Source organism: Equus przewalskii, chromosome 1 (genome assembly GCF_037783145.1).
Source record: "Equus przewalskii isolate Varuska chromosome 1, EquPr2, whole genome shotgun sequence".
NCBI classification, from domain to species: domain Eukaryota; kingdom Metazoa; phylum Chordata; class Mammalia; order Perissodactyla; family Equidae; genus Equus; species Equus przewalskii.
This window is the reverse complement of record NC_091831.1, coordinates 9,878,776-9,903,661: the sequence shown is the minus strand read 5'-3', so window position 1 is coordinate 9,903,661 and position 24,886 is coordinate 9,878,776. Positions and strand designations below refer to the sequence as shown.

The following is a 24,886-nucleotide window of genomic DNA, read 5'->3' as shown; positions in this document are numbered from 1 at the left end:
CCTCTGTTCATAAATTAATTTTCATTCATATTAACGTATTTGGACAGTCTAAAGGAAAATAGGCTCTTCTTCACAAACACCAATCTGCAATTTAAGGAGCGAGATCAATATTATCAGCTAGATTGTTGACTTCCTTAAATAAGGCTGAATGACCAGGAATCAGAAAACTAAGGACTGCAGTGGTCTCCTTTTTCTTTCATTCCCGTACAGCCAATAAATCGCTAAGTCTTGATTTTCTTAAACGGAAGCTCTGTCTGTCTCCATCTCGGCTGCTTCTCTTTTTGGGCACTAGCTTTCGTTTGAACAATTCCAGGAGTTTCTTTACTGTCATTAGACTTCGTTCTCGTCACCTCCTTACATCTTCTGCACTGCCCTCTGCTCCTTCTGGTGCTTGATGCTCCTGACTGAGTCACCATCATCTTTACTGTTTAGCACAGCACACAAAGCCTTGTGTACTCTTGACTCCTGCCTGCCTCCCTGCCTCCTCCAACCTTTGCATATGCTTTTCTCTACCTGGAATGCCCTTTCTTTTGGATAGTAGGGGGAATCCTGTTTATCACTCAAAATCAAGCAGATATCCACTCTGCTATAGAATAATTCCTCTGTACTACACCTAACACTTTTTAGGTATGTCAAAGAAAAACCAGAGCTGGACAGTAAAAACGGATTTTATTTAAAACTATTGCAGTAGAGGAAAAGACCTCAGTATAGAACTGGGCTCAATTCAAATAGAGCATGGACAAGTGGGAATTTATAGCCAAAGGTAGGGGGTTAGTGGGTGGAAAAGTACTAGGAGGAAACATTAAGGGTCAAGGGGGTTCTGACTAATCTGGCCTAACAATTTTGCTGAACAGAGGCCAGAGTGATCAGACATCACTGGCAGGATGGTGGAGGTTGCGGCACCTGATTGGATCTTAAGGGTGATCAGATTTGGAGGATGGGGGACTCTTGCTAAACTGACGATTAAGGGTTTTTGCTAAAACTGGATTTTACAAGGAGGTACACAGATGAGCCTAGGAGAAGGTTCAGGAGGCTGAGTAAAGTTTGGTCAAGGAAGGAATCTTTGTTAGGTACTGTAATTCTCTTGTGGTTTCAGACTTTATCAGTTTACATATTTGTGTTCCCTACCATCTGTAGGCTTGCTGAGATTGCTGTTTGGCTCACATTCTGGAAACAGATCTGAAATATGCTCCTAAAGAGCATATTGAGTTCTGATGTATAAATGAGCTATAACAGACTTTAGAATAGATGAGTATTTAAATAAGTTTAAATTTAATTTTTTTAAATTTTTAAAATTTAATTTAAATAAGTTTAAATTTAAATTTAAATAATATGAGTATTAAAATAAGATGAACCATGCAATTTTTTACTCACCTATTTTGTTGTTGTTTTCTGAGGAAGATTAGCCCTGAGCTAACATCTGTGCCAGTCTTCCTCTATTTTGTATGTGGGATGCCTCCACAGCATAGCTGATTAGTGGAGTAGGTCCACACACAGGATCCGAACCCATGAACCCAGACCACCAAAGTGGAGAGCAAGGAACGTTAACCACTCTGCAACAGGGCCAGCCCCTACTCATCTATTTTAAAGTTTGTTATAGCTCATTATTACATCAGAACTCAATATGCTCTTTAGGAGCTTATTTCAGATCTGTTTCCAGAATGTGAGCCAATGCATGTTTGAAAGATATATTTTAGAAAAAAGTGACTTGGGGTATTAATTTTCTTGGGCCTTTTCAGTTAGTAATACAACAATTTAGATGTTGACCATCCTAATTTTAAGTATAGCGAATTCTTACTGTATATTCTCTGCCTGATACCCAGGAGTATACTTCCCAGCAAGGTGGTTATGGAAATTTAACTTACCCTCTCAGCTAGTACCACTTGGGTTGTACCTCCTCTCCTCCCTTCCCTTTTCCTCTGGTCCTTGCAGGTCCCATGATTGCCAGGAATTCCTTCTTCTCACTCTTTGTCAGTGCTGGACCTGCAATTAAGGAAGGAGTGGAAAAGAAAGAGGAGCCTCCCTACCCTTTTCCCCTAACTTCATTTATAGCTGCTCCCCACCCCCACCTCATTTAGAACCTCTGTTCTGGTTAGCAACATTGCTGGACTCTATACAGTTTTCAATACAGCCTGGCCTTTCTGAGGAAATGTAGAAATGGTGGGGAAGCTCTTGATCTATAGCTGAATCTGTGCTCACATCCATGATTATTACCTATGTGACACCTTATTCTAAAGCTGTTTTGTGCGGTAAAGGGTTAACTCGAGAAGTTTGGGATCTTCAAAATTTGGACATTCCAAAGAAAGACATGGCTCTTGACCGGCTCCTTGAAATATCTTCTAAGCCATTGGAATATTCTGCTTGATAAGATTGTCCTTATTTTTTATTTTTCTGCTTTTTCTCCCCAAATCCCCCCAGTACGTAGTTGTATATTTTAGTTGTGGGTCTTCTAGTTGTGGCATGTGGGCTGCCGCCTCAGCATGGCCTGATGAGTGATGCCATGTCCCTGCCCAGGATCCAAATCGGTGAAACCCTGGGCCACCGAAGTGGAGCGCGCGAACTTAACCACTTGGCCACAGGGCCAGCCTGAAGATTGTCTTTATAATAGGAGCCTTGGGCCCCACAAGTTAGGTTATGCTGACAATGTGATTTATGGTGAGGGGCCACACTCTTGGTTTGACCTCCGAAGGCGCTAAAGACTGAGCAACTCATGTCAGCACTTGGGTGCTCTATGCCTATGTGACTGACCCCCAATAAAAAACCTTGGACATAAGACTTGGATGAACTTCTCTGATTGGCAGTACTCTGCACATGTTGTCACACATCTGTCCTGGCAGGATTAAGTGCTGTCCTTTAACTCCACTGGGAGAAGACAGCCAGAAGCTTGCACCTGGTCTCTCCTGGATTCTGCCTTATGTGCTTTTGCTTTACTCATTTTAATCTGTGTCTGTTCATGTTTAAAAATCTGTTATATGGCACACACAGTTAGCCACAAGACATGGTTATGTCTCATAGCCATGTTGAACTTATAACCATGAGTATAACAGCTTTTCTAAGTCCTAGCAAATCACTGAACCTGAGGGTGGTCTTGGTGACCCCGACACAGCTGTGGTCATCAGTATATGTCAAGAATTGAACATTCTTTCATTAGTAACAGCAATTCTAAGTGAGGAGAGTAGTAGAATTTTATTAGGGGATAGTGAGCGTGGCTTTAAAAAAGAACCCCACACTACTGTTACATGCTTTTTTTGCTTCCCTATGTCTGCCTGCCCTCACTGCCCTAGAGTCTTAGTAAAGAGAATAATTAAGAAATAAAATTAGGGGAAAGATTTCTTTAAAAATACACATATAGATATTAGTGGTGAGGTAAGTAGAGATCACATATCCATGTTTTGTTGGTAACTGTGGGCCTTATAACAGATTCTTAAAACTTTGGTTTCAGGAGCCTTTACCCCCTTAAATTATTGAAAACTGCAAAGAGCTTTTGTTTATTTGGTTTTGTCTTCCTAATTTAAAAAAATCGGGGCTGGCCCGGTGGCGCAGTGGTTAAGTTCACATGTTCTGCTTCAGCGGCCTGGGGTTCGCCAGTTCGGGTCCCGGGTGCGGACATGGGACCACTTGGCAAAAGCCATGTTGTGGTAGGCGTCCCACGTATAAAGTAGAGGAAGATGGGAATAGATGTTAGCTCAGGGCCAGTCTTCCTCAGAAAGAAGCGGAGGATTGGCAGTAGTTATCTCAGGGCTAATCTTCCTCCAAAAAAAAAGACAAAAATTAATAACTTTGTTCTAGTTGGATCTACAGTAATATACACTAATGTGAATGAGTCCAACAGAGTGGATTGCAAAGGTAACCAGTATTGAGTAACAAATATCTATGGAAAACTCCACTCTAGCTTCAGAATACCTGGCTTAAAATGAACTTTCATAATGGACCCATTTCATGAGATTGTTTTATCCTGCATTCTTGGGAACTCGGCAGTGACTTAGATTGTTTACCTAGAGTTTTAAGGTCTAGATGAACCAACTCTTCTTTTGGTAAGTTAATAATGAAGGAAAGTAGCATCCCAGGTAAATCAACTATAGGATGCATTTTGCCATTTTCTGTTTTGTTTTTGTGACACTTGCACATTCTGAAGAAGTAACCCATCAAAAGTTCTACATAATGTGTTTACAATTTATTTTGAATATTGCATGTTTCCTACAAAAATTACCCATATTTATGCAAAAGTATAGAATTTTGAGGTATGTTTATTAACATCCCTCCAGGGATGAGTTGAACTATTGCATTGCAGGTTAAGGAAGTTATAGAATCCTTTCTACCAGTGGTACCTTTGATAGCTGTGATTTTATATAAAACATAATGTGAACAGCCAGGGAAAGTTTTCTTAATTTGTAGTTATATTTATCTCTGTGTGCCATGGACATTTTTCTCACTTTCTCTCCTTAAATAAATTATGAGCTTTTTCTAACAGCAGGAGATGTCTTTATTTGTGAATCCCCAGCACTTAACATGGTATTTGGTACACAAATATCAAGTGAACATTGAATAACTTTCACAGTGTTAAAATACAGTGCTCATTTATTAAACTGTTGAGGATTTTGATTGTTTTAAACGTCTTTATAGTTATTTTAAACATATAACACAGTGATAGGAAGTAAGGAAACAGTGAGAAAGCTCTGGAAATCTTTAGGAATTGGTTTCTTCCAAGAAAGTTATTTTAGAAGTTTAAGAAATCAAGGAGTTGAAATCTGTTTTCTCATTGTTGCTATGAGCCAGAAATTGATAGCATTCAGATCCTCCTTTATCTTAGCAGAACTGCTTCTTGTACCTTTGATCTTTCCTCATACACTTTGGTGGTTCTTAGGGTTAATGAGATCGATGATTATTCTGGGTCTAAGTACCCACTTTTAGCACGTTGGGTAATTTACTTGCTTTTGACCTCACAATACCAGGAGCAGAGCAGTCTTTGGGAAATCAGAAAAACACTAGATATTGTAAAATTAGTTCAAGATCTGGTAATGTTTGAGTATCTGGCTCACATTTGAGGATATCTTTGTTAAGTTTCTAAAAAACTCAATAGGAAGATAAGGGTGGTGACTTGAAGATGATTCAACTGGAAATGACATTGATGGTGAGTATAGAAAAGGAGGCAGTAAGCCTATGTTTTACATTGGTCTAAACTTTAGAGGAGTTGTTGACATGGGTGTGAACAATACCTCACTGGAGAGTAAAGTAAGGCAGTTAATTTTCACAGGCCCATAAATGGGTGGCAGTCTAAGGGACAAGTATTTACTAAATGTCTGCTAGGCTATGAAATAACATGTTTGAGTTAATCTTCACAGCAACTAGAAGTAAGAGCTTGTGAACAATGCCATGCTGGCAAAGCCATGTTTGGGTTAAGGTAAAGCAGTTCAAGGTATTTTTGTTATTTTTCCTTTTTCTCCCAAAGCCCCCCGCTACATAGTTGTGTATTTTTAGTTGTGGATCCTTCTGGTAGTGGCATGTGGGATGCTGCCTCAGCATGGCTTGATGAGCAGTGCCATGTCCACACCGAGGATTCAGACTGGCGAAAGCCTGGGCTGCCAAAGCAGAGCACGAGAACTTAACCACTTGGCCACGGGGCCGGCCCCCAATTCAAGGTATTTTTAAAGGTGAAAGTCTGTTTGTGACTAGAAAGGGACTTCAAAAGGCTTAGCTCTAGAAATCAGCCTGGAAAAGAGAGGATGGGCAACAGTGAAGAGTGGGGTTTTACGGCCATTGCTGTGATTAAAATCTGAGCTTTGGCATCTAGAATGTTAGCAGTTTCTGTTAGTGATTAAAGAACTTGGGTGCTGAGTTGCAGAAAACAGTGTTAAAGTAACCAGAGGAGAAAACCTGCTTCTGAAGATACTGAGGATGTCAGAAGGTGGAATCTCAGATTTTCTAAGTGCCCTTTTGAGGACATCATATATTATATAGACCAGGAAACTTAAACCGAGAGTTGTCACACATTGCTTTTTCTGCTCACTTGCTCCCAGATGAATAGAGTTCCCCTTAAGGACAATTCACGTGTTTGGAAAACGAAGGAAACTGGATCAAAGTGAATTGAAAGTGCTTAAGAGAAGAACAGAATGAACAGCCCCCATAATGGGAAGATTTAGCTGAGTGTGAAATTAGAACTGGGTGCTGGGCACCTCCTATAATCTATGTAGGAGTCAGCAGACCTAGGTGAGGCAAGAGTCCTATGAGATGCCCAAGGCCCTGAGTGGCAGAAATGATAGAACCAGTAAGGTGGGGTCAGTCAAGCATCTCACCCCAAGTTCAAGGCAGAGTGACTGTTCTACCATGAAGGGTTACTCGCCAACCTCATTGCGTTTCTTCTGAGGATCAGAATGATGACAGCTGTGGCTGCACTTCCTGAGTGATGCAGACTATGTGACTTAACAAATCTAATGTAATAGTGATTTAAATCAAGTTTAACAATAAATCAAACAGAAGTGACCTGAGCCCCTTCAGGTTATGTGTTTGTATGTGAGAGAAAATGGGCCACAAATGTCTCTTGGGAATGGGGTTACTTTTTGGCTCACCTGTTGTCTCCTGTAATTATTGGAATGACACCAAAGATCAGGTCAGTCTAAATATGGGGACTAGTATCCAACAAAGCAAAGAAAAGTTTGAGTTCTTTCCCTCCCCAGAGTTCTTAGCATATTTAGCTTTTTGCTTAAATCAGCTGAGGTTGGAGTAGAGGGAGAGGAGGTAAAATGGGACACAGAAGGGCAGAGCTGCCCCGTGTCAGTTAGCAAGGCGTTTTAAGTTCCAAGCAGCTGCCTGCTCAGGCTCAATAAATGAACTTCTAAATTTCTGCCCAAAGCTCTATATCTTCATTGCTGACACCATTGTTGACACAAGTGACCAAAAATCAATCTACAGATTTAAAATGGGATGAGTTTATTATACGAGTTGGTTCTGAAGACTACAGCCCGGGAGAACGGCTTCCACCAGGGAAGGAAGCACTCAGGAGAAGCAAGGTGTACAGCATTGTTATATACCGTTTGGAACAAGGAACATACATCAAATGTGACAGGAATACTTTTTTTTCTTTTTAGTACAGTCATGGTGTTTTGCTACATACAGAAGGACATTAGTCACAAGATATACATAGCAGGTCAATCTGACCCTGGTTTCTGGGAAGGAATGCTTATCTTTAAAGAAACGCTGATATGGATGGGTGGCATTCATTCCTATCTTTAAAGGCAAGATTGTTTGCTTTGGGATACTGTAAATGTTTAAAGCAGATGTACAAAGCATGATTGACAGGCCATATGAGGCCATTGTGGAAAAACAAGGTCAGGCCAAATCAATTTTAAAACAAAATGGCTTCCTCATATATCTCTCTATATATTAAGTTTTCTTAATTACTTTTCATTTATTCCATCACCATTTATTTGGGCTTTGGGCACTCCATGACTCAGCAGCCACAGTCATATTGCCTTTCAGCTGAGGAGCTAGGGCTTACCCCACTGTCATGGTAACATTCCTTCTTCCTCCCTCCTGAAAGAGCAACGACCAAGGTATCACTTGAGCAGCTTGTTTCAGTACTGCCTCTCACCACTCAGCCTCGAAAGATTCAACAGGTAGGACACTGGGGAACCCTTGCCATCCCCCACTTGGATGAGAGCATTTGCTTTCAGATCCTGGGGAGTCTCCTCATATCCCCTAACCTGGCCCGCAGAGTCCTTTTGTCCTTCCTCTTCCAAAAAGCAATGTCTCTCCCTGTATTTAATCTTCATTACCTTCATCACCAAAACTGTCAAGAACTGTGTAGGGTCTGAGATTTTACCCTATTCACAGGCTAGTAAGCTCAAGGTGGTTACTTTTCATGGTTGCTGGCAGAAGACATGAGACTACTAGGTCAGAGAAAAAGACTTTATTACTCAAAGCAAAACAGTTGCCAGAGCTTCATACTGGATTGTGTCACTTTCCCATTCCCCTCAAGTCCCATAGGGAAGACATAAGGGGCCCATGATGGATGCCTGTACGCACAGAGGGTTGCATAACAAAACAGGAACACTGAACTTGCAGTATTCAGTATTTTTGGGAAGTATAGAGAAGCAAGCTTGCTCTGTGTCTGGAGAAAGACATTACTCTATCTTGTAAGGTTGCTCAGTCCAACATAACCCTGAGAAATGACTCAGATAAAGAGCAGTCAGGGCCTTGTAATCTTGGCATACCCAACAAGACTATGAGGGACACTAAGGCACAGAGCAGATTGCTTCTCCCAACACGTACAACTCTATAGATTTAGAGTCAGTGATATCTAACAAAACTACATATGCATTTACCTTTTGACTCTGCCATCCTATTTCTAAGAATATACTGAAGATACATGTCAAATAATACAGAAGTATTTATGCCTAAGGTTATTCATATTGGAATTGTTTGTAATTTTAAAATATTGGAAACTTAACTGTCCATACAGAGAATGGTTGAATAAAATATGGTACATCCACACAATAGAGTATTGTGTTGCCACAAAATAGAATGAAGTAAGAGTGATTTCCAGGATATATTGTTAAGTAGGAAAAAAGCAAAGTGCGAAAGGGAATTTATACTATGCCATCTTTTTTATAAGGAGGAGGAAATAAAATATACATGTGCCTATTTTTGCAAAAAGAAATACAGGAAAGATAAAAACTTGATTGTTACCTATAGGAATTGGGTGGGAATGGAGTAGACAGGATTGGGGAGAACCAAAAAATACTCAAAAACATAATGAAAATTTACAAGGATGGGGGGGCGGGCCAAGCAACTTCTCAATGCAATATTTTGGCTATATACCCTCATGCTTACGATTAAAAAGAGGTATATGTAACTTTAGTTGGTAGGTTTTTCTCAGTGGCATGCAATAGTGATTTAAAAATTATTCTGTGTATTTCAGAACTGAGCAAATAAGTATATATTTTGAGGATAATAAGAACCAGGTTTCTCACTGATAGAGAAAGTTACAAATATGGAAAGGAGAAACTCTAAAATGAGCCCTGTGCTGTTGGATTAGAATTGAAGGTTCACTGGTGTGAACTCATGATGGGTGGATGGATGGATGAATAATAAATAAGCATTTTCCAGTTCTCTCTGCTGAGATAGTAGGAAGCAATGACACATGATTAACAATGAGCACACTTAATGCCCAGATCTTGATTTCTAAATACCATTCTCCACTAAAAGGAACCAGAGCTTCTTGGAGAAATGGCTGATTCCAGGGCTAGGGCAGGGAAAGGACATTTATAAATCACTTGGAAACATATTGGTGTGCCATAAAGTAAAGAAATGCTGACAAGAACAATGAGGCATGACAAAAGGTCACAGGAGTCAGCTTGAAGGGCCTTCCACTTTACAAATCTGAGACTATTTCAGCAGCAAATACTCATAGTAACAGATTATAATCCACTGAATAAAATAATCTATAAATTTATTTTGACTAACAATAATTAAATAAGTCTTCCTTTCAGTTGAATCCTAATTAACAAATGTAGCAGAAAGGATAGAGTTAGGAAATCACCATTTGACAATCATCACAGCTATATAGGCATACCTTGGAGATATTGCAGGTTTGGTTGCAGACCACCACATTAAAGTGAATACTGCAATAAAGCAAGTCACACAAATCTTTTGGTTTCCCAGTGCACATGTACAGTCTATTAAGTGTGCAATAGCATTATGCCTAAAAAACCCAATACATACTTTAATTTAAAAATATTCCTAAAAAATGCTAACCATCATCTAAGGCTCAGCAAGGCATAATCTTTTTGCTGTGGAGGATCCTGCCTTGATGGTGCTGGCGCTGACTGATCAGGGTGGTTGTTGAAGGTTGGGGTAGTTGTGGCAATTTCTTAAAATAAGACAGCAATGAAGTTTGCCGCATTGATTGACTCTTCCTTTCATGAATGATTTCTCTGTAGCATGCAATGCTGTTTGATAGCATTTTACCCACAGTAGACCTTGTTTCAAAATTTGAGTCAATTTTCTCAAACCCTGCCACTGCTTTATCAACTAAGTCTATGCAATACTCCAAATCCTTTGTTGTCATTTCAACAATCTTCACAGCATTTTCAACAGGAGTAGATTCTATCTCAAGAAACCACTTTCTTTGCTCATCTATAAGAAGCAACTCATTCATTTAAGATTTACTGTAAGACTGCAGCAGTTCAGTCATACTTCAGGCTCCACTTCTACTTCTAGTTCTCTCGCTGTTTCCGCCACATCTGCAGTTCTTCCTCCAATAAAGCCTTGAACCCCTCAAAGTCATCCATGAGAGTTGGACTCAACTTTTTCCAAACTCCTGTTAATATTGATATTTTGACCTCTTCCTATGAATCACCAGTGTTCTTAATGGCACCTAGAATGGTGAATTTTTTCTAGAAGGTTTTCAATTTACTTTGCCCAGATCCATCAGGGGAATTGCTATTATGACAGCTATAGCCTTATGAAATGTATTTCTTAAATAGTAAGACTTGAAAGTCAAAATTACTCCTTGATCCACGGGCTGCAGAATGGATGTTGTGTTAGCAGGCATGAAAACATTAATTTCATTGTACTTCTCCATCAGAGCTCTTGGGTGACCAGATACATTGTCAATGAGCAGTAATATTTTGAATCTTTTTTCTGAGCAACAGGTCTCAGCAGTGGGTTTAAAATGTTCAGTAAACCAGGGGCTGACCCAGTGGCATAGTGGTTGGGTTCACATGCTCCACTTTGGCAGCCTGGGGCTCACAGGTTTGGATCCTGGGCATAGACCTACACGCTGCTCATTAAGCCATGCTATGGCAGCATCCCACATACAAAATAGAGGAAGATTGGCACAGATGTTAGCTCAGCAACAATCTTCCTCAAGTAAAAAGAGGAAGATTGGCAACAGGTGTTAGCTCAGTGACACTCTTCCTCACTAAAAAAAAAAAAAAAAAATTCAGTAAACCATGTTGTAAACCAATGTGCTGTCATCCAGGCTTTGTTGTTCCATTTATAGACCACAGGCAGAGTAGGTTTAGCATAATTCTTAATGGCCCTAGGATTTTCAGAATGGTAAATGAGCACTGGCTTCAAATTAGTCACCAGCTGCATTAGCCCTTAACAAGAGTCAGCCTTTCCTTTGAAGGCACACATTGACTTTTCCCCCTAGCTATGAAAATCCTAGATGGCATCTTCCAATATAAGGCTGTTTCATCTACACTGAAAATCTGCTGTTTAGTGTAGCCAGCTTCACTACTTATCTTAGCTAGACCTTCTGGATAACTTGCCGCAGCTTCTATATCAGCACCTGCTGCTTCACCTTGGACTTTTATGTTGTGGAGATAGCTTCTTAAACCTCATGAACCAACCTCTGCTAGCTTCAAACTTTTCTTCTGAGTTAGGGCCTTGCTCTGGATTAGGCTTTGGCTCAAGGGCATGGTATGGCTAGTTTGATCTTCTTTCCAGATCACTAAAACTTTCTCCATATCAGCAATAAGGCTGTTTTGTATCATTCATGTGTTCATTTGAGTAGCACTTTTAGTTTCCTCCAAGAACTTTTCCCTTGTATTCACAACTTGGTTAACTGTTTGGTGCAAGAGGCCTAGCTTCTGGCCTATCTCCAGTGTCAATAGGCCTTCCTTACTAAGCTTAGTCATTTCTAGCTTTTGATTTAAAGTGAGAGTTATGCAACTCTTCCTTTCACTTGGATACCTCGAGGCTATTGTAGGGTTATTAACTGGACTAACTTTAATATTTTTGTGTGTCAGGGAATAGGGAGGCCCAAGGAGAACAGAGATGGGGGAATGGCTGGTTGGTGGAACAGTCAGAACACACACAACATTTATTAAGTTTGCCATCTTATATAGGCGCAGTTTGTGGTGCCCCAAAACCATTACAATAGCAGCATCAAAGATCACTGATCACAGATCACCATAACAAATATAATAATAATAATAAAGTTTGAAATGTTGCGAGAATTAAAAATGTGACACAGAGACACAAAGTGAGCAAATGTCGTTGATAGACTTGTTCAATGCAGGGTTGCCACAAACCTTCAATTTGTAAAAAAAAAAAAAAAAAAAAACCCAAAAAACAAAAAACTGTATTACCTGTGAAGCATAACAAAGTGAAGCACAATAAAACAAGATATGCATATAATTGATCAGACAAGAAAGTGGTGAGAATTTCATGAGAAACAGGATATTTCCATGGTCTCCAGGTATCTCTCCACAAGATATTAATGACAAAGGGAAAAATAGTAATTTGAATCACAGTTGAGAAACCTGGCAGACACCACCTTAATCAACTGATTAATGTTAACATCACCAATAATGGGGAAAACCAACATTGCGTTTCATTTAAGAAGAATACATCATTGTTGTGGTACTCTTACTAGAAAAAAAAAAATACGTAACCTAAATCTAATCTTGAGGAAACATCAGACACACTCAAAATGAGACACTCTCTACAAAATAATTGGTGTGTACAAACAATAGGAAAAGCTAGCAAGGCAGCTGCATATAAGATTAATATACAAAAGTCAGTTGCATTTCCTTACAAGAACAGGAAGTAGAAAACATAACTGGTGAGACAACATAATTTACAATATTATCACAGAATATTAAGTAGGAATTAAAGTTTTTAAAAAGGAATCCATGGCATCTATAGGAGAAATTATAAAAGTTTATTAGGAGATAAGTAATTGGACCTTAATGTTGTAAATAGAGTTACAGGTTCAATAAAATTCCAATCAAAATTACAAAGAGATTTTAATGAAATGTGATGATTTTAAAATCTATATGCACAGACAAGACATTTCTGCATAAGAAGATCAGGGAGAAGACTTGTCCTACCACTATCAGAACTTATTATGAAGCTACAGTGATTGAGATAGTGTGGCGTTGGTGCTGGGACACACTAACCAATGGAATAAAATAGACCCAAAACATATGCATAGGTGACAGAAGTAACAAGTCAGATCAGTAGGGAAAGGAGAGACTGTTCAATAAATGATGCTGAAAAAATGGTTACCCATATGGGAAATGTTGAAATGTTCCTACCTTGCACTGAATTTAAAACCTCAAAATGGATTAAGGACTTAATTATAAAAAAATTAAAACACTTAACAGAAAACATAGGTATCTTTTAGACACTGGGAAATGTTTTCTAATAAGGCATAAGAAAACATTAACTATAAAATTAAAGATTGATACATCTATTTATTTAAAATTAAGTAAGTAGTGCCTAACAGACCAAGCCTCCAATAAGCAAAAACTATAAACCTTGGACAAAATATAAGAGCAACTGAAAGCAGGTAGACATTGGAGAGAGGTCAACATTTGGATGAAGGGAACAGTACTAGGTGAGTTTTCCATTTTTATGGCTTTTAGCCTAAGGGCAGGTCACGACTATGCCATACGAGGTGGCTAAAAATCTGTAATCTTAATGATGTGAAGAACCAGAGGAGAGGCTTTTGGGGAAATATCCACTTCAAAATGGCTTCTTGGGAAGGAAATCCCAGAAAGAAGAAAGCCAGAGACGGGTAGCCCCAAATTCTGTGTATAAATTTTGTTTAAATCTCTGACTGACCTGAGTCATGCATGCAGAGGAGACAGTTCAGCTAAAACTAAAAGAATCAAATTGAAATTTGAACTGCTGCTCTATGCAGGTGAGGCAGAGCATGTTTGCAGTTTTAGTTATGCCTACTTAACTGTCTAGAACATAAAAGAATCTAGACTCTCTACAGTATATCATCCACAATGTTGAGGATATAATCCAAAATTACTAGACATACAAAGAAACAGGAAAAATGTGACTCATTCTTAAGAGAAAAGACAAAGGAGAAAAGTGAGAAGACAAGTAATGTAGTGGGAGAAAATATTCACACTATACACAACTGACAAAGAATTAGTATCAAGACAGATAAAGAACTCCAATAATAGGAAAAGCACAATCACCCAAGAGAAAAATGTCAAAATACATCAACATTGGGGCCAGCCTGGGGGCGCAGCAGTTAAGTTCACACGTTCTGCTTTGGCAGCCTGGGGTTTGCTGGTTCAGATGCCGGGTGTGGACCTATGCACTGCTTATCAAGCCATGCTGTGGCAGGTGTCCCACATATAAAATAGAGGAAGATGGGCACAGATGTTAGCTCAGGGCCAATCTTCCTCAGCAAAAAGAGGAGGATTGGCAGTGAATGTTAGCTCAGGGCTAATCTTCCTCAAAAAAATAAAAAATAAAAAAAATCAACATGCATTTCATAGAAGAGTACATACTCATGGCCAAAAAACTGAACAAACAGATATTCAATCTCATTAGTAGTCAGGAAAATGCAAATCAAGACTACAAAGAGTTATTTTATGTCCATTCAATTCCTAAAAGTCAATATCAAATGTTAGAGAAGATACAGATCCACTGGCTTTCTTATAAAATGCTAACAGGAATATACACTGATGCAATCATTTTGAAAACAGTTTGGCATTATCTTCTAAACTGCAAATGTCTAGCAAAAGTCTACCTAGATATATACTCAGTAAATGTTGCATATATACAACTGGGGTCATACACAAGAATGTTCATAGCACCATTCACAATAGCAAAATATTGAAACAACTCTAATGCCCATCAATAGAATGAATAAACTATGATATATTTATCATATTGAAATACTATTCACTAGTCAAAATGAATGAGCTACATCAATATACAATACTATCGGTGATTCTTAGCAATATAATAATAAGTGGAAAAAATTATGCCCCAGAAGATCACAAATAGTATGATGACATTTTTATAATTTAAAAAACTCCTAAAAATAAATAATATAGTTTTCAGGATAAGATACAAAAAAGAGGTGAACATGGGATTCCAAAAGATGGTTACCTTGGGTTGGATAGATATCCATAAGTTTCATGTGGAAATATTAATGTATTTGACTATGTGGTACTATCCAAGACCACTATTCAAGACCACTGCATGTTAAATGTATTAGCCATCTAAAATCAAAAAAATTCTGAATTTCAAAACACATCTGGATACAGTGGTTCCACTTAAAACACTGTCAATCAGTAACGGCCTAGAATGAAAAGGGCAATGAAAATGGAGATAGATTTTGAAGGGAAAATGAAATTTGCAAATTGAACTGGATTTGGGGGTGAAGGAAAGGGAAGAATCAAGGATGATTCCTAGGTTAGCTGGTTGGATGGTACTGTTTTTTATTAAAATGAGGAAGGGGAAAGTAGACTACATAGGTTTAGGAAGGTAATCTAATTGATCTGGGAGCAATAAATATTTAAATCTGTAACAGCTGCAGTTAGATTGAAATTGATGTAATTTCCAGATACCACTGCCTTATCTATTCCTTCCTAGCTGCACTTCTCCAGAAGGTGCCTGTCTATCTCTGACTCATCTTCCTTCTCAGGACATCTCTGCTCCCTAATTCCTGGCCCAGTTGCTCCTTCTTTTCCATACAGATTCTCTTGGTGGGAAATGGGTTCTCCCTAACCCCTTCCACAGTTACCCACTCTGTTGTTCCTACCAGGCTTCTGACACAGAAAGTTTTTGGCAGACTCAATTCACCAAACCTATACTGAGCTCAGAGAGAACACTGGGAACCACGATAGGTGCTGGCCTGGGAGAAAGATCCCTGATAACACGGGGTGATGGAGATGAGAATCTATACAAAATTCAGGAGAATTTTTCCCACATCACTATTTTCTCACCCCAAGTTGTACCGAGCACCCAGTTCTGGCCCTACTGTATGCAGGAACAAGTAGACCACAGAAATCAGGCACACAGAACATTCATCATAAAAGAATGACTTCTGAGGGTCCCAAGCTGGGGTGAGAGGAGCTTGAAGTACAGCCAAGAGTAGCTCCCTTCCCAACAGGGTAAAGTGGGCAGCTCTGGGGCTGGGGGAAGAAGGGAGTGTGTCGAGCAGGACATACACTCACATACCCAAGCAGTCTGGGCCCCATTATTAGAGCAAAATCCACCCACATAGACTCAATATTCTGTCTTAGTACTAAATGCAATGTTACCACGTTGGCATCCTGCTGATGCAAGAGACCCACACATTCAGTAAACAGCTCATCATACTATAGTCCTTTTCTGGCCTCAGGTGAGACTGAGCTCTGTGAAGAAAGCTTTAGAAACTCAATGGCATATTCTAATCATGGCTGGATGCCAACATCACATGATTATTTTTTAACCTGTCCTTTAAAAAGCACATCTTTTCTTAGATAGTGGACATCTGAACTTGAAGGCACAATGGTTCATTTTGGAATTCTGAAATATAAAACAATGTTTTGATAAAAAATTTTAAAAATCCTTTTTCCTAAAATAGGTTGTTAAAAAAGACAACTGGTCCCAGATGGGCTCACTGGTGAATTCTATCACACATTTAAGGGAGAAATTATACGAATTCTCTTCAATCTCTTCCAGAAGATAAAAGCAGAGGGAATACTTCCTAACTCATTCTAAGAGACCAGCATTACCCTAATACCAAAAGCAGACAAAGACATTACAGACATTACAAGAAAAGAACGTGTGTTTTTTCATGAACACATGCAAAAATCCTCAACAAAATATTAGCAAATTGAATCCAACAATGTATAAAAAGAATTTATACACCACGAATAAGTGGGATTTATTCCAGGCATGCAAAACTGGTTCAACATTTGAAAATCAATTAATGTAATCCATCATATCCACAGGTTAAAGAGGAAAAGTCACATAATCATATCAATAGATGCAGAAAAAGCATTTGACAAAATCCAACACCCATTCATGATAAAAACTCGTAGCAAACTAGGACTAGAGAGGAACTTCCACAACTTGATAAAGAACATCTACAAAAAAGCTACAGCTAACCTCATACCAAGTGATAAACTTGAAACTTTCCCACTAAGATCAGCAACAAAGCAAAGATGTCCCCTCTCACCAATCCTTTTCAACATCATACTGCAAGTTCTAGCTAATGCAGTAAGACAAAGGAAATAAAAGGCATATAGATTGAGAAGGAAGAAATAAAACTGTCTTTGACTGCAGATGATATGATTGTCTATGTAGAAAATCCAAAGGAATCACCCCAAACTCCTGAAACTAGTAAGCCATTATAGCAAGGTTGCAGGATACACAGTTAACATAGAGAAGTCAATTGCTTTGTTAATACTGGTAATGAACAAGTGGAATTGGAAATTTAAAACATAATACCATTTACGTTAGCACCCACAAAAATGAAATACTTGGTATAAGTCTAATAAAATATGTACAAGATCGATATGAGGAAAACTACAAAACTCTGATTAAAGAAATCAAAGAAGAATTAAACAAAAAGAGATATTTCATGTTCATGGATAGGAAGCCTTAATATTGTCAAAATGTCAATTCTTCCCAACTTGATCTATAGATTTAACACAATCCCAATCAAAATTCCAGCAAGTTATTTTGTGGATCTTGACAAACTGACTCTAAAGTTTAAATGGAGAGGCAGAAGACCCAGAAGAGCCAAGACAGTACTGAAGGAGATTACAAGGTCAGAGGACTGACACTACCCAACTTACCGTAACACTACAGTAATCAAGACAGTGTATTGGCAAGAGTAGACAAAGAGATCAATGGACAGAATAGAGAGCCCAGAAATAGACCCATACAGACATAGTTAACTGATCTCTGATAAAGGAGCAAAGGCAACGCAATGGAGAAAAGATAGTCTTTTCAACAAATGGAGCTGGAACAACAGGATATCCATATGTTAAAATATATATATCTTTTGCAAAAATTAAAGTAAAATGAATCATGGATCTAAATGTAAAATGCAAAATTATAAAACTTACAGAGGATAACATAGGAGAAAATCTAGATGACTTTGGCTTGGTGATGACATTTTAGATACAACTTTGAAGACATGATCCATGAAAGAAGTAATCAGGAAGCTGGACTTCACTAAAATGACAAACTTCTGCTCTGTGAAAGACACTGTCAAGAGAATGAGAAGACAAGCCATAGACTGGTAGGAACTATTTGCAAAAGACTTATAAAGGACTGTGATCCCAACTACACAGAGAAGACTTAAAACTCAACAATAAGAAAATGAACAACCCAATTTAAAAATGGGCAAAAAAGGGGGTTGGCCCAGTAGTGTAGTAGTTAAGTTCCTGTGCTCTGCTTCAGCAGCCCAGGGTTCACAGGTTGAGATTTCAGGTACAGACCTACACACCACTCATCAAGTAATGCTCTGGTGGCATCCCACAGACAAAATAGAGGAAGATTGGCACAGATGTTAGCTCAGGGCCAGTCTTCCTCAGCAAAAAGAGGTGGACTGGCAGCAGATGTTAGCTCAGGGCTAATCTTCCTCAAAAAATAAAAAAAAAAAAACCATGAGATACTACTACACACCTATTATAATGGTTAAAACCTAATACACTGACAACACCAAGTGCTGGGCAAGGATGTAAAGTAACAGGAACTCTCACTCATTGTGGGAAGGCAAAGTGGTACAGCCACTTTGGAAGACAGTTTGGCAGTTTCTTACAAAACTAAACATACTATAAGATCCAGCAGTCATGCTCCTCTGTATTTACCCAAATAAGCTGAAAACTTATGTCCACACAAAAGTCTGCACACAGATGTTTCTGGCAGCTTTATTCATAATTGTCAAATCTTGGAAGCAATCAAGTCGTCTTTCAGTAGGTGAATGGATAAACTGTGGTTCATCAGTCAATGGAATGTTAGCGAAAAAATATGATCAAGCCATGAAAAAACATGGTGGAACCCTAAATACATATTACCGAGAGAAGCAAATCCGAAAAGGCTGTATTATTCCAACTGTATTACATTTTAGAAAAGGCAAAACTGTGGACAGTTAAAGGATCAGCAGTTGCCAAGGGCTAGTTAGGTGATAGGAGTGAACAGGTAGAGCAGAGGATTTCTAGGGCAGTGAAACTACTCTGTATGACACTAGAATGGTGAATACACATCATTATACATTTGTCAAAATTCACAGAATGTATAACACGAAGAGTGAACCCAATGTAAACTATGGGCTTTGGGTGATAATGACGTGTTGGTTCATTGATTGTAACATATGTACCACTCTAGTGGGGGATGTTGATGGTAGGGGAGACGGGGGGCGGGGGGGGGGGGGGGCGGAGGCAGAGGTATACGGGAACTCTGTATCTTCCACTCAATTTAGCTGTGAACCTAAAACATTTCTAAAAAATAATCTGAAAAAAAAAAAGGTTGCCTGGGGAAGGGGGAGGAAATGGATGTGAGTGTGGAGGATGGCACATAAAAGGGAATAATAAATTAAGGAAAGGGATCTTGCACTCGACCAATGACAATGAAATGTCATGCAGCGAAGAGTATGTTTACCACAACGCTCTGAGAGAAAGAAAGAATGTATGCGTATGTGCTCTGTAATCACAAATTATATCAGATTTAACATTGGGTTATTGGTTGTATTTTGCCCCAGTATACATTGATTCTAACCTCACTTGTTCACCACATTTTGAACATAACCCCTTATGACTAAGAAGTAATCCCCTAAAATAAGGTGAAAGCTAGAATCTGGTCAATTTTTTCTGCACCACATCCCCACAAGAGGAATTTGTTTAATACCTCTCGACAGCTTAGTATTCCTTTTTTTAACACGAAAATACCTACCGTCCTCTGTATAAATACACTGGAATTGAGGTCTAGGGATGTTCTTTTCCCAGCGTTATTTCCTCACACTTGCTGAGACTCGTTAGGGGGCAACAACTATTATTTACTTTGCCCTTCCACTTATCACATCTAGGAGGGGCAGCGGACTGCGGTTGTTGGATTGTCAGCTCCACTTCCTATTTGATTTCCACTAACTGACATTCCAAAGAGCGCTGGAGGAAGAAGCTCAAAGTCTGTTCTGGGATTTTCCAGGGCAGGGTACTTCATCGTAACAAAACCGAGACGCAAATCCTAACGGCTTGCAAGTTTCCTCCAGGAAGGATGATTCTAACTGAAGATTAAGTCCACCTCTTGCACGCTTCGAGAAACGCCCAGGAGTTAGGAAATGCATCTCCGTGGTCTCCCCATCCTAGAGGGCTCGCCTCAGAGACGTCGGCACCAGCAGTTCAGGAGACGACGCATCGTTTTTAAATCCCAACACTCCCTATTTCTCCACCGCGGCGCCAGGCGGCGCAGCAGGGCGGTAGGAACACTGCGCGTGCGCAGCGGGCGGACGGTTGCGGAGACAGTGTCGCCGGTCACCTTCTGTTTCCCTGGGCAGCATGAAGACCGGCGAGGACGCCAGAGGAGAGGGCAGTACGGGGCCGCAGAAGCTAGGACTCTGCGTCCTCTGCGGCCTGCCCGCAGCAGGAAAATCGACCTTCGCACGGGCCCTCAGCCACCGGCTACAGCAAGAGCGAGGCTGGGCCGTGTGCGTCGTCGCCTATGATGACGTCATGCCAGACGCGTTCCTCCGGGAGGCGAGCGCACGGCCATTGGTCAGTACGGAGGGCGCGGGGCCTAGGCTGAAGGCGCAGAAGGAAATGTACACGCTCCGCTCTAGGCTAGGCGTTACCTGCTGTGAGAGGTGGAACCCTGGTACAACCCCAGGCAGGAATGCGGGGAAAGTGGAGTTGGGTTAACATAGAATGAGTTGACTCCATCATAGACTAATTCACTGAGAGGTATATATATATATATTTAGGGCATATATGTATTGTATATTCTATACAGTGGAGTCCTAAGACTGGGTTAAGTTCTGAAGGCAGAGTGTAACGTGGAAATCCCCTGTAGTCAGATATACTCTTGAAAATCCTTTGGGAAGGTTGTTTTTAGGAGGGGGACAGAATCTCTCTAAAATTCCAACGCAGCCAGTTTAACATCCAGCCACGGGTGAATCCAGGTTTTGTGGGACTTGAAGTTTATACACTTTGGAGAACCCTTTTTAAGGAAAAGAATACAGGATTATAAGTAACAAAATTGCTAGGGCCCGTCCCACAGTGATAGAAAGAGGCTGTATAAATGAAGAGCCTGGCGGCCGAAGCTCCATTCAGGGTAAACCTGCCTCTGCCGGCATAGGAAAAGATGGCTGTTTCTTAGTTGACCACCAGATGAAGTAATGGGCTTGTATTTAGGGACCAGCTTGTATGTTCCAAGTACATACATTTCTTTAAGGCCTCAAGTCCTACTTGGCACAGTGAGATGCCTCCCCTTGGAGAAGCAAATGAAAACTGAGACCTCTGAGGGAAGAGTAGAATCTTGTCTCCCATGTCCTGCTCACTCTAGAGCAAATACTCTTTGATTGGAATATTTTAAAAATGTTAAATAGTTATTTTTGTCGTTTAGTGCCGAGTGTAGATGAATTCATACAGATAAAATGCAAATATGTGATTCCACTCTATAAGTATATATGTGCAATCGTATAGTACATTTGGTATATAGAGAAATTTTGGACCACTCCAGCAAAACTATATGCTTCCTTATTCTTAGTTAATTCTGAGGTAAATACAGGATCAGGCCGCTGAAACCACTGGATTTACTTGGATGCTAGTATTTCCACCACTCTGGAGAAAGCTGAAAGTTGTTGACAAAGGTTGTTGTATTTGCTGGGCTTTTCCCTCACTTTTATTATTATATTTTTTCCACTCTCCTCCTACAGACAAAGGCCGTGGGATTCATCTAGTCACCATGGGTGGGATGGCTCACTTTTTAGGAAGTGATCTGTGTTTCCTTTTTAGTGGGTTTAGCTGATGTGTTTGTTTTATGTGCTGTAATCTCAGTGATGTGGTAAGGCATGGACAGGCAGGAGAGGGACCCTGATCTGTCCTTGTGTTTTCCCTCCAGCCTTGACGTCATAACTGTGTCGGTGCTCTCCATGGCACCTGAGCAGCACAAGATTACTTGTATTCTCAAGCTATTTATTTTGTTTCCCTCAGTCTGCTTCCTCTATCTTTCCCTATCCCATTCCAACCCTGTTATTATACTGAGGTCTTTTCATCTTGACCCATAGACCTTTCAGCTGATTCTCTTTCTGTCCACAACTTTTCTCATTTCCAGGGCAAACGAGCCTATATCTTTGCCAGATTTTATTTTGGCTGGGTATTTACTCTGGCTCCTTTCTCCTGGTTGATAACAGCTTTTTATTCTTTCATTTATTCACTCATTTAATATACATTTCTGGAGCACCATTAGGTGCCAGACCCTCTGCTGGAGGCTGAGTATACAGTAGACTGTTGATCTAGCAGGGACATAGAGGTGTGCCAATAAATGCCTAAACAGTGTAAACTCTGCCAGAGTAGCGACCCAGTATGTGCAGAATAGGGTGTCATGATAGGCAAGAGAGGGTCTGAGCTGCCTTCTGCATGGTTGAGTGTGAGAAGACTTCACAGAGAACTAACATCATTGTTTAGGAGTTTCGCAGGCAGAGAGAACAGTATATGAAGACATGGAGGCATGAGAAAACAAGTTGTGTTTAGAGAACTCCAAATAGGTCAGTATTGTGGGCTCAGATTTTTATATGAGGCAGGGTGGCAATGAGCCATGACCACCCGACTGTCCAAAGCCTAATTTAAGTTGCAATTCTTGGTCTTTTGTAGCCATCCCAGTGGAAATTGCTTCGACAGGAACTCTTGAAGTACCTAGAATACTTCCTGATGGCTGTCATTAACGGGTGTCAGATGTCTGCCCCTCCCGACAGAACTGAAGCCATGTGGGAAGATTTTATAACCTGCTTAAAGGATCAAAATCTGATATCTTCTGCAGCGTGTGAGGCCCAGTCTTGCTACCTCTTAACAAAGACTGCTGTTTCTGGACCTTTGTTTTTGATTTTAGATGACAACTTTTATTATCAAAGTATGAGATATGAAGTCTACCACCTGGCTCGGAAATGTAATTAAATGTTTGTTTCTTACTCACAGGGATATTTATTCGCATATCAAAATCACTACTCTCTTTAGTGAGAATTTGATTGGATTTGGAGGTTTATATGGATTTACTTAATTTTCAAAGCTAGATTTCATGTTATAAATGGTTTTTCCTGCTGTAGCTGGGGTAATTTATCTAATATGTTTATTTCACATTTTGGAAAAATAGTCCACCAGTAATTTTGTGGTTTCAAATTGTTTTCAGATTCATTAGGCTTTTGCCAGGTGTTTTTAGATTGTTCTCTTGAGACCTGTTTACAGAGGAATGGCCAGAGACCACAGGCACTGCCTGCCGAGACCATCCACCTGATGGAAAGAAAGATAGAAAAGCCCAACCCTGAGAAAAATGCTTGGGAACACAACAGCCTCACCATTCAGAGTCCAGCATGTTCTCCTGAAGCCAGGTATCCTACTCAAAGCCGTCCTTCACTGGGGGCCTCCCTGAGCCAGGCACTGTGCTAAATGCTTTACTTGTATCCACGTGGTTAGTCCTTACACAAGCCTTGGAGAGAGATTATTTTCCCCTTTGTGTCAAAGAGGCAACAGTGAGAACTGAGTTTAGTTTGCCCAGAGTCACCGAGCTTGTGACAGCTGAGATGTGAACCCAGGTTGGTTTACAAACATGTACTCTTGTTAAGATTAGACTCTCCCAGAGGTCAGAGCAAGGGGACTCAGAGGGGGACATGTCTTTATACTCTTGCTAAAGTAGCATAGTCTGAGTAGTTGCCCAGGAATTTCCTTATAGAAAGAAAAAGAATGGAACGGGTACCGCATCCTAATTTTGCCTTGAACCTTGCTGGAGTCACACTGCCATGTATATGTGAGGCTTGAGGGCTGTGGCACTAAGGCCTTCATTCATGATACATGTCTGGAGAGTTCTAGAGCAGCACATTTCTTTTTTTTTTTTTATTGAGTTAATGATAGGTTACAATCTTGTGAAATTTCAGTTGTACGTTAATGTTTGTCAGTCATGTTGTAGGTGCACCACTTCACCCTTTGTGCCCACCCCCCACCCCACCTTTCCCCTGGTATCCACTAGACTCCTCTTAGTCCATAATTTTAAATTCCTCATATGAGTGGAGTCATACACAGATTATCCTTCTCTCGCTGGCTTATTTCACTTAACATAATTCCCTCAAGGTCCATCCATGTTATTGCAAATGGAATGATTTTGTTGTGTTTTACAGCTGAGTAGTATTCCATTGTATATATGTACCACATCTTCTTTATCCATTCGTCTGTTGCTGGGCACTTAGGTTGCTTCCATGTCTTGGCTATTGTAAATAATGCTAGAGCAGGACATTTCTAATAGAAATTTCACTGATGATGGAAATATTCTGTATTTACACTGTGCAATATGGTAGCTGTTAGCCACATGTGACCACTGAGCACTTGAAATACAGCCAGTACAACTGAGAACCTGAATTTTAAATTTTATTTTAGTTACTTTAAACTAAAGTAGCCTCATGTGGCTAGTGGCTATTATCAGACAGCACAGTTCCAGAGATGTATTGCCCGCATTACCTCAGCTCCTGCCTAACCATTGTCCGTAGGGGATCAGCAGTTTTTAAAAGGCTAGTTTTTAAAGCTCATTCCTCAAAATGTTTAGTTCCAAGGATACAGTTTCCATGCATTTTATAATATGTACTTTAATATGCTAACAAAAGAAGCAAAACCCAAAATTGGATTTATGTGACTATTGTTATAGAGTTTATGAAATAAGCGCCTGCTGAGGTTTCTAGTTTTATCTTGTCATAGTATCCTGAACTTTAAGCAGGCACTTAACCAGCTGATTGCTCCTTATTCTGGAATACTTAAAAGTTTCTCCTTTGGAAGTGAGTGGCTGGCTGAGGCGCTGAGAGCGGCATAAGGTCATCAATGCTCTGAGACCAGTGAGGCCAGTTCTCGCTAGAAGCAAGGAGGAGGATGCACTTCCCTAGGGCCAGTGCCAACCCTTAGCATCATCTCAGTGTCATCTCGGGTCTTCAGAACCT

The 24,886-nt window shown here is 40.0% G+C and overlaps 1 protein-coding gene across 5 annotated transcripts in view; it reads left to right on the top strand.

Moving 5' to 3' along the window:
- The window catches only part of PSTK (phosphoseryl-tRNA kinase), a 41,312-nt gene that overhangs the window by 862 nt on the left and 15,564 nt on the right, over positions 1 to 24,886 (top strand). For all 5 annotated transcript variants that reach the window (XR_011543471.1, XM_070631894.1, XM_008534214.2 and 2 more), the window contains exons 2-4: positions 19,784 to 20,468; positions 22,566 to 22,857; positions 23,098 to 23,296. Coding sequence is in view for 4 of the 5 variants with exons in the window: in XM_070631894.1 (XP_070487995.1) it covers positions 20,253 to 20,468; positions 22,566 to 22,857; positions 23,098 to 23,296 (707 nt within the window). In the remaining variant the exon portion in view is untranslated. The remainder of the gene's footprint in view (positions 1 to 19,783; positions 20,469 to 22,565; positions 22,858 to 23,097; positions 23,297 to 24,886) is intronic.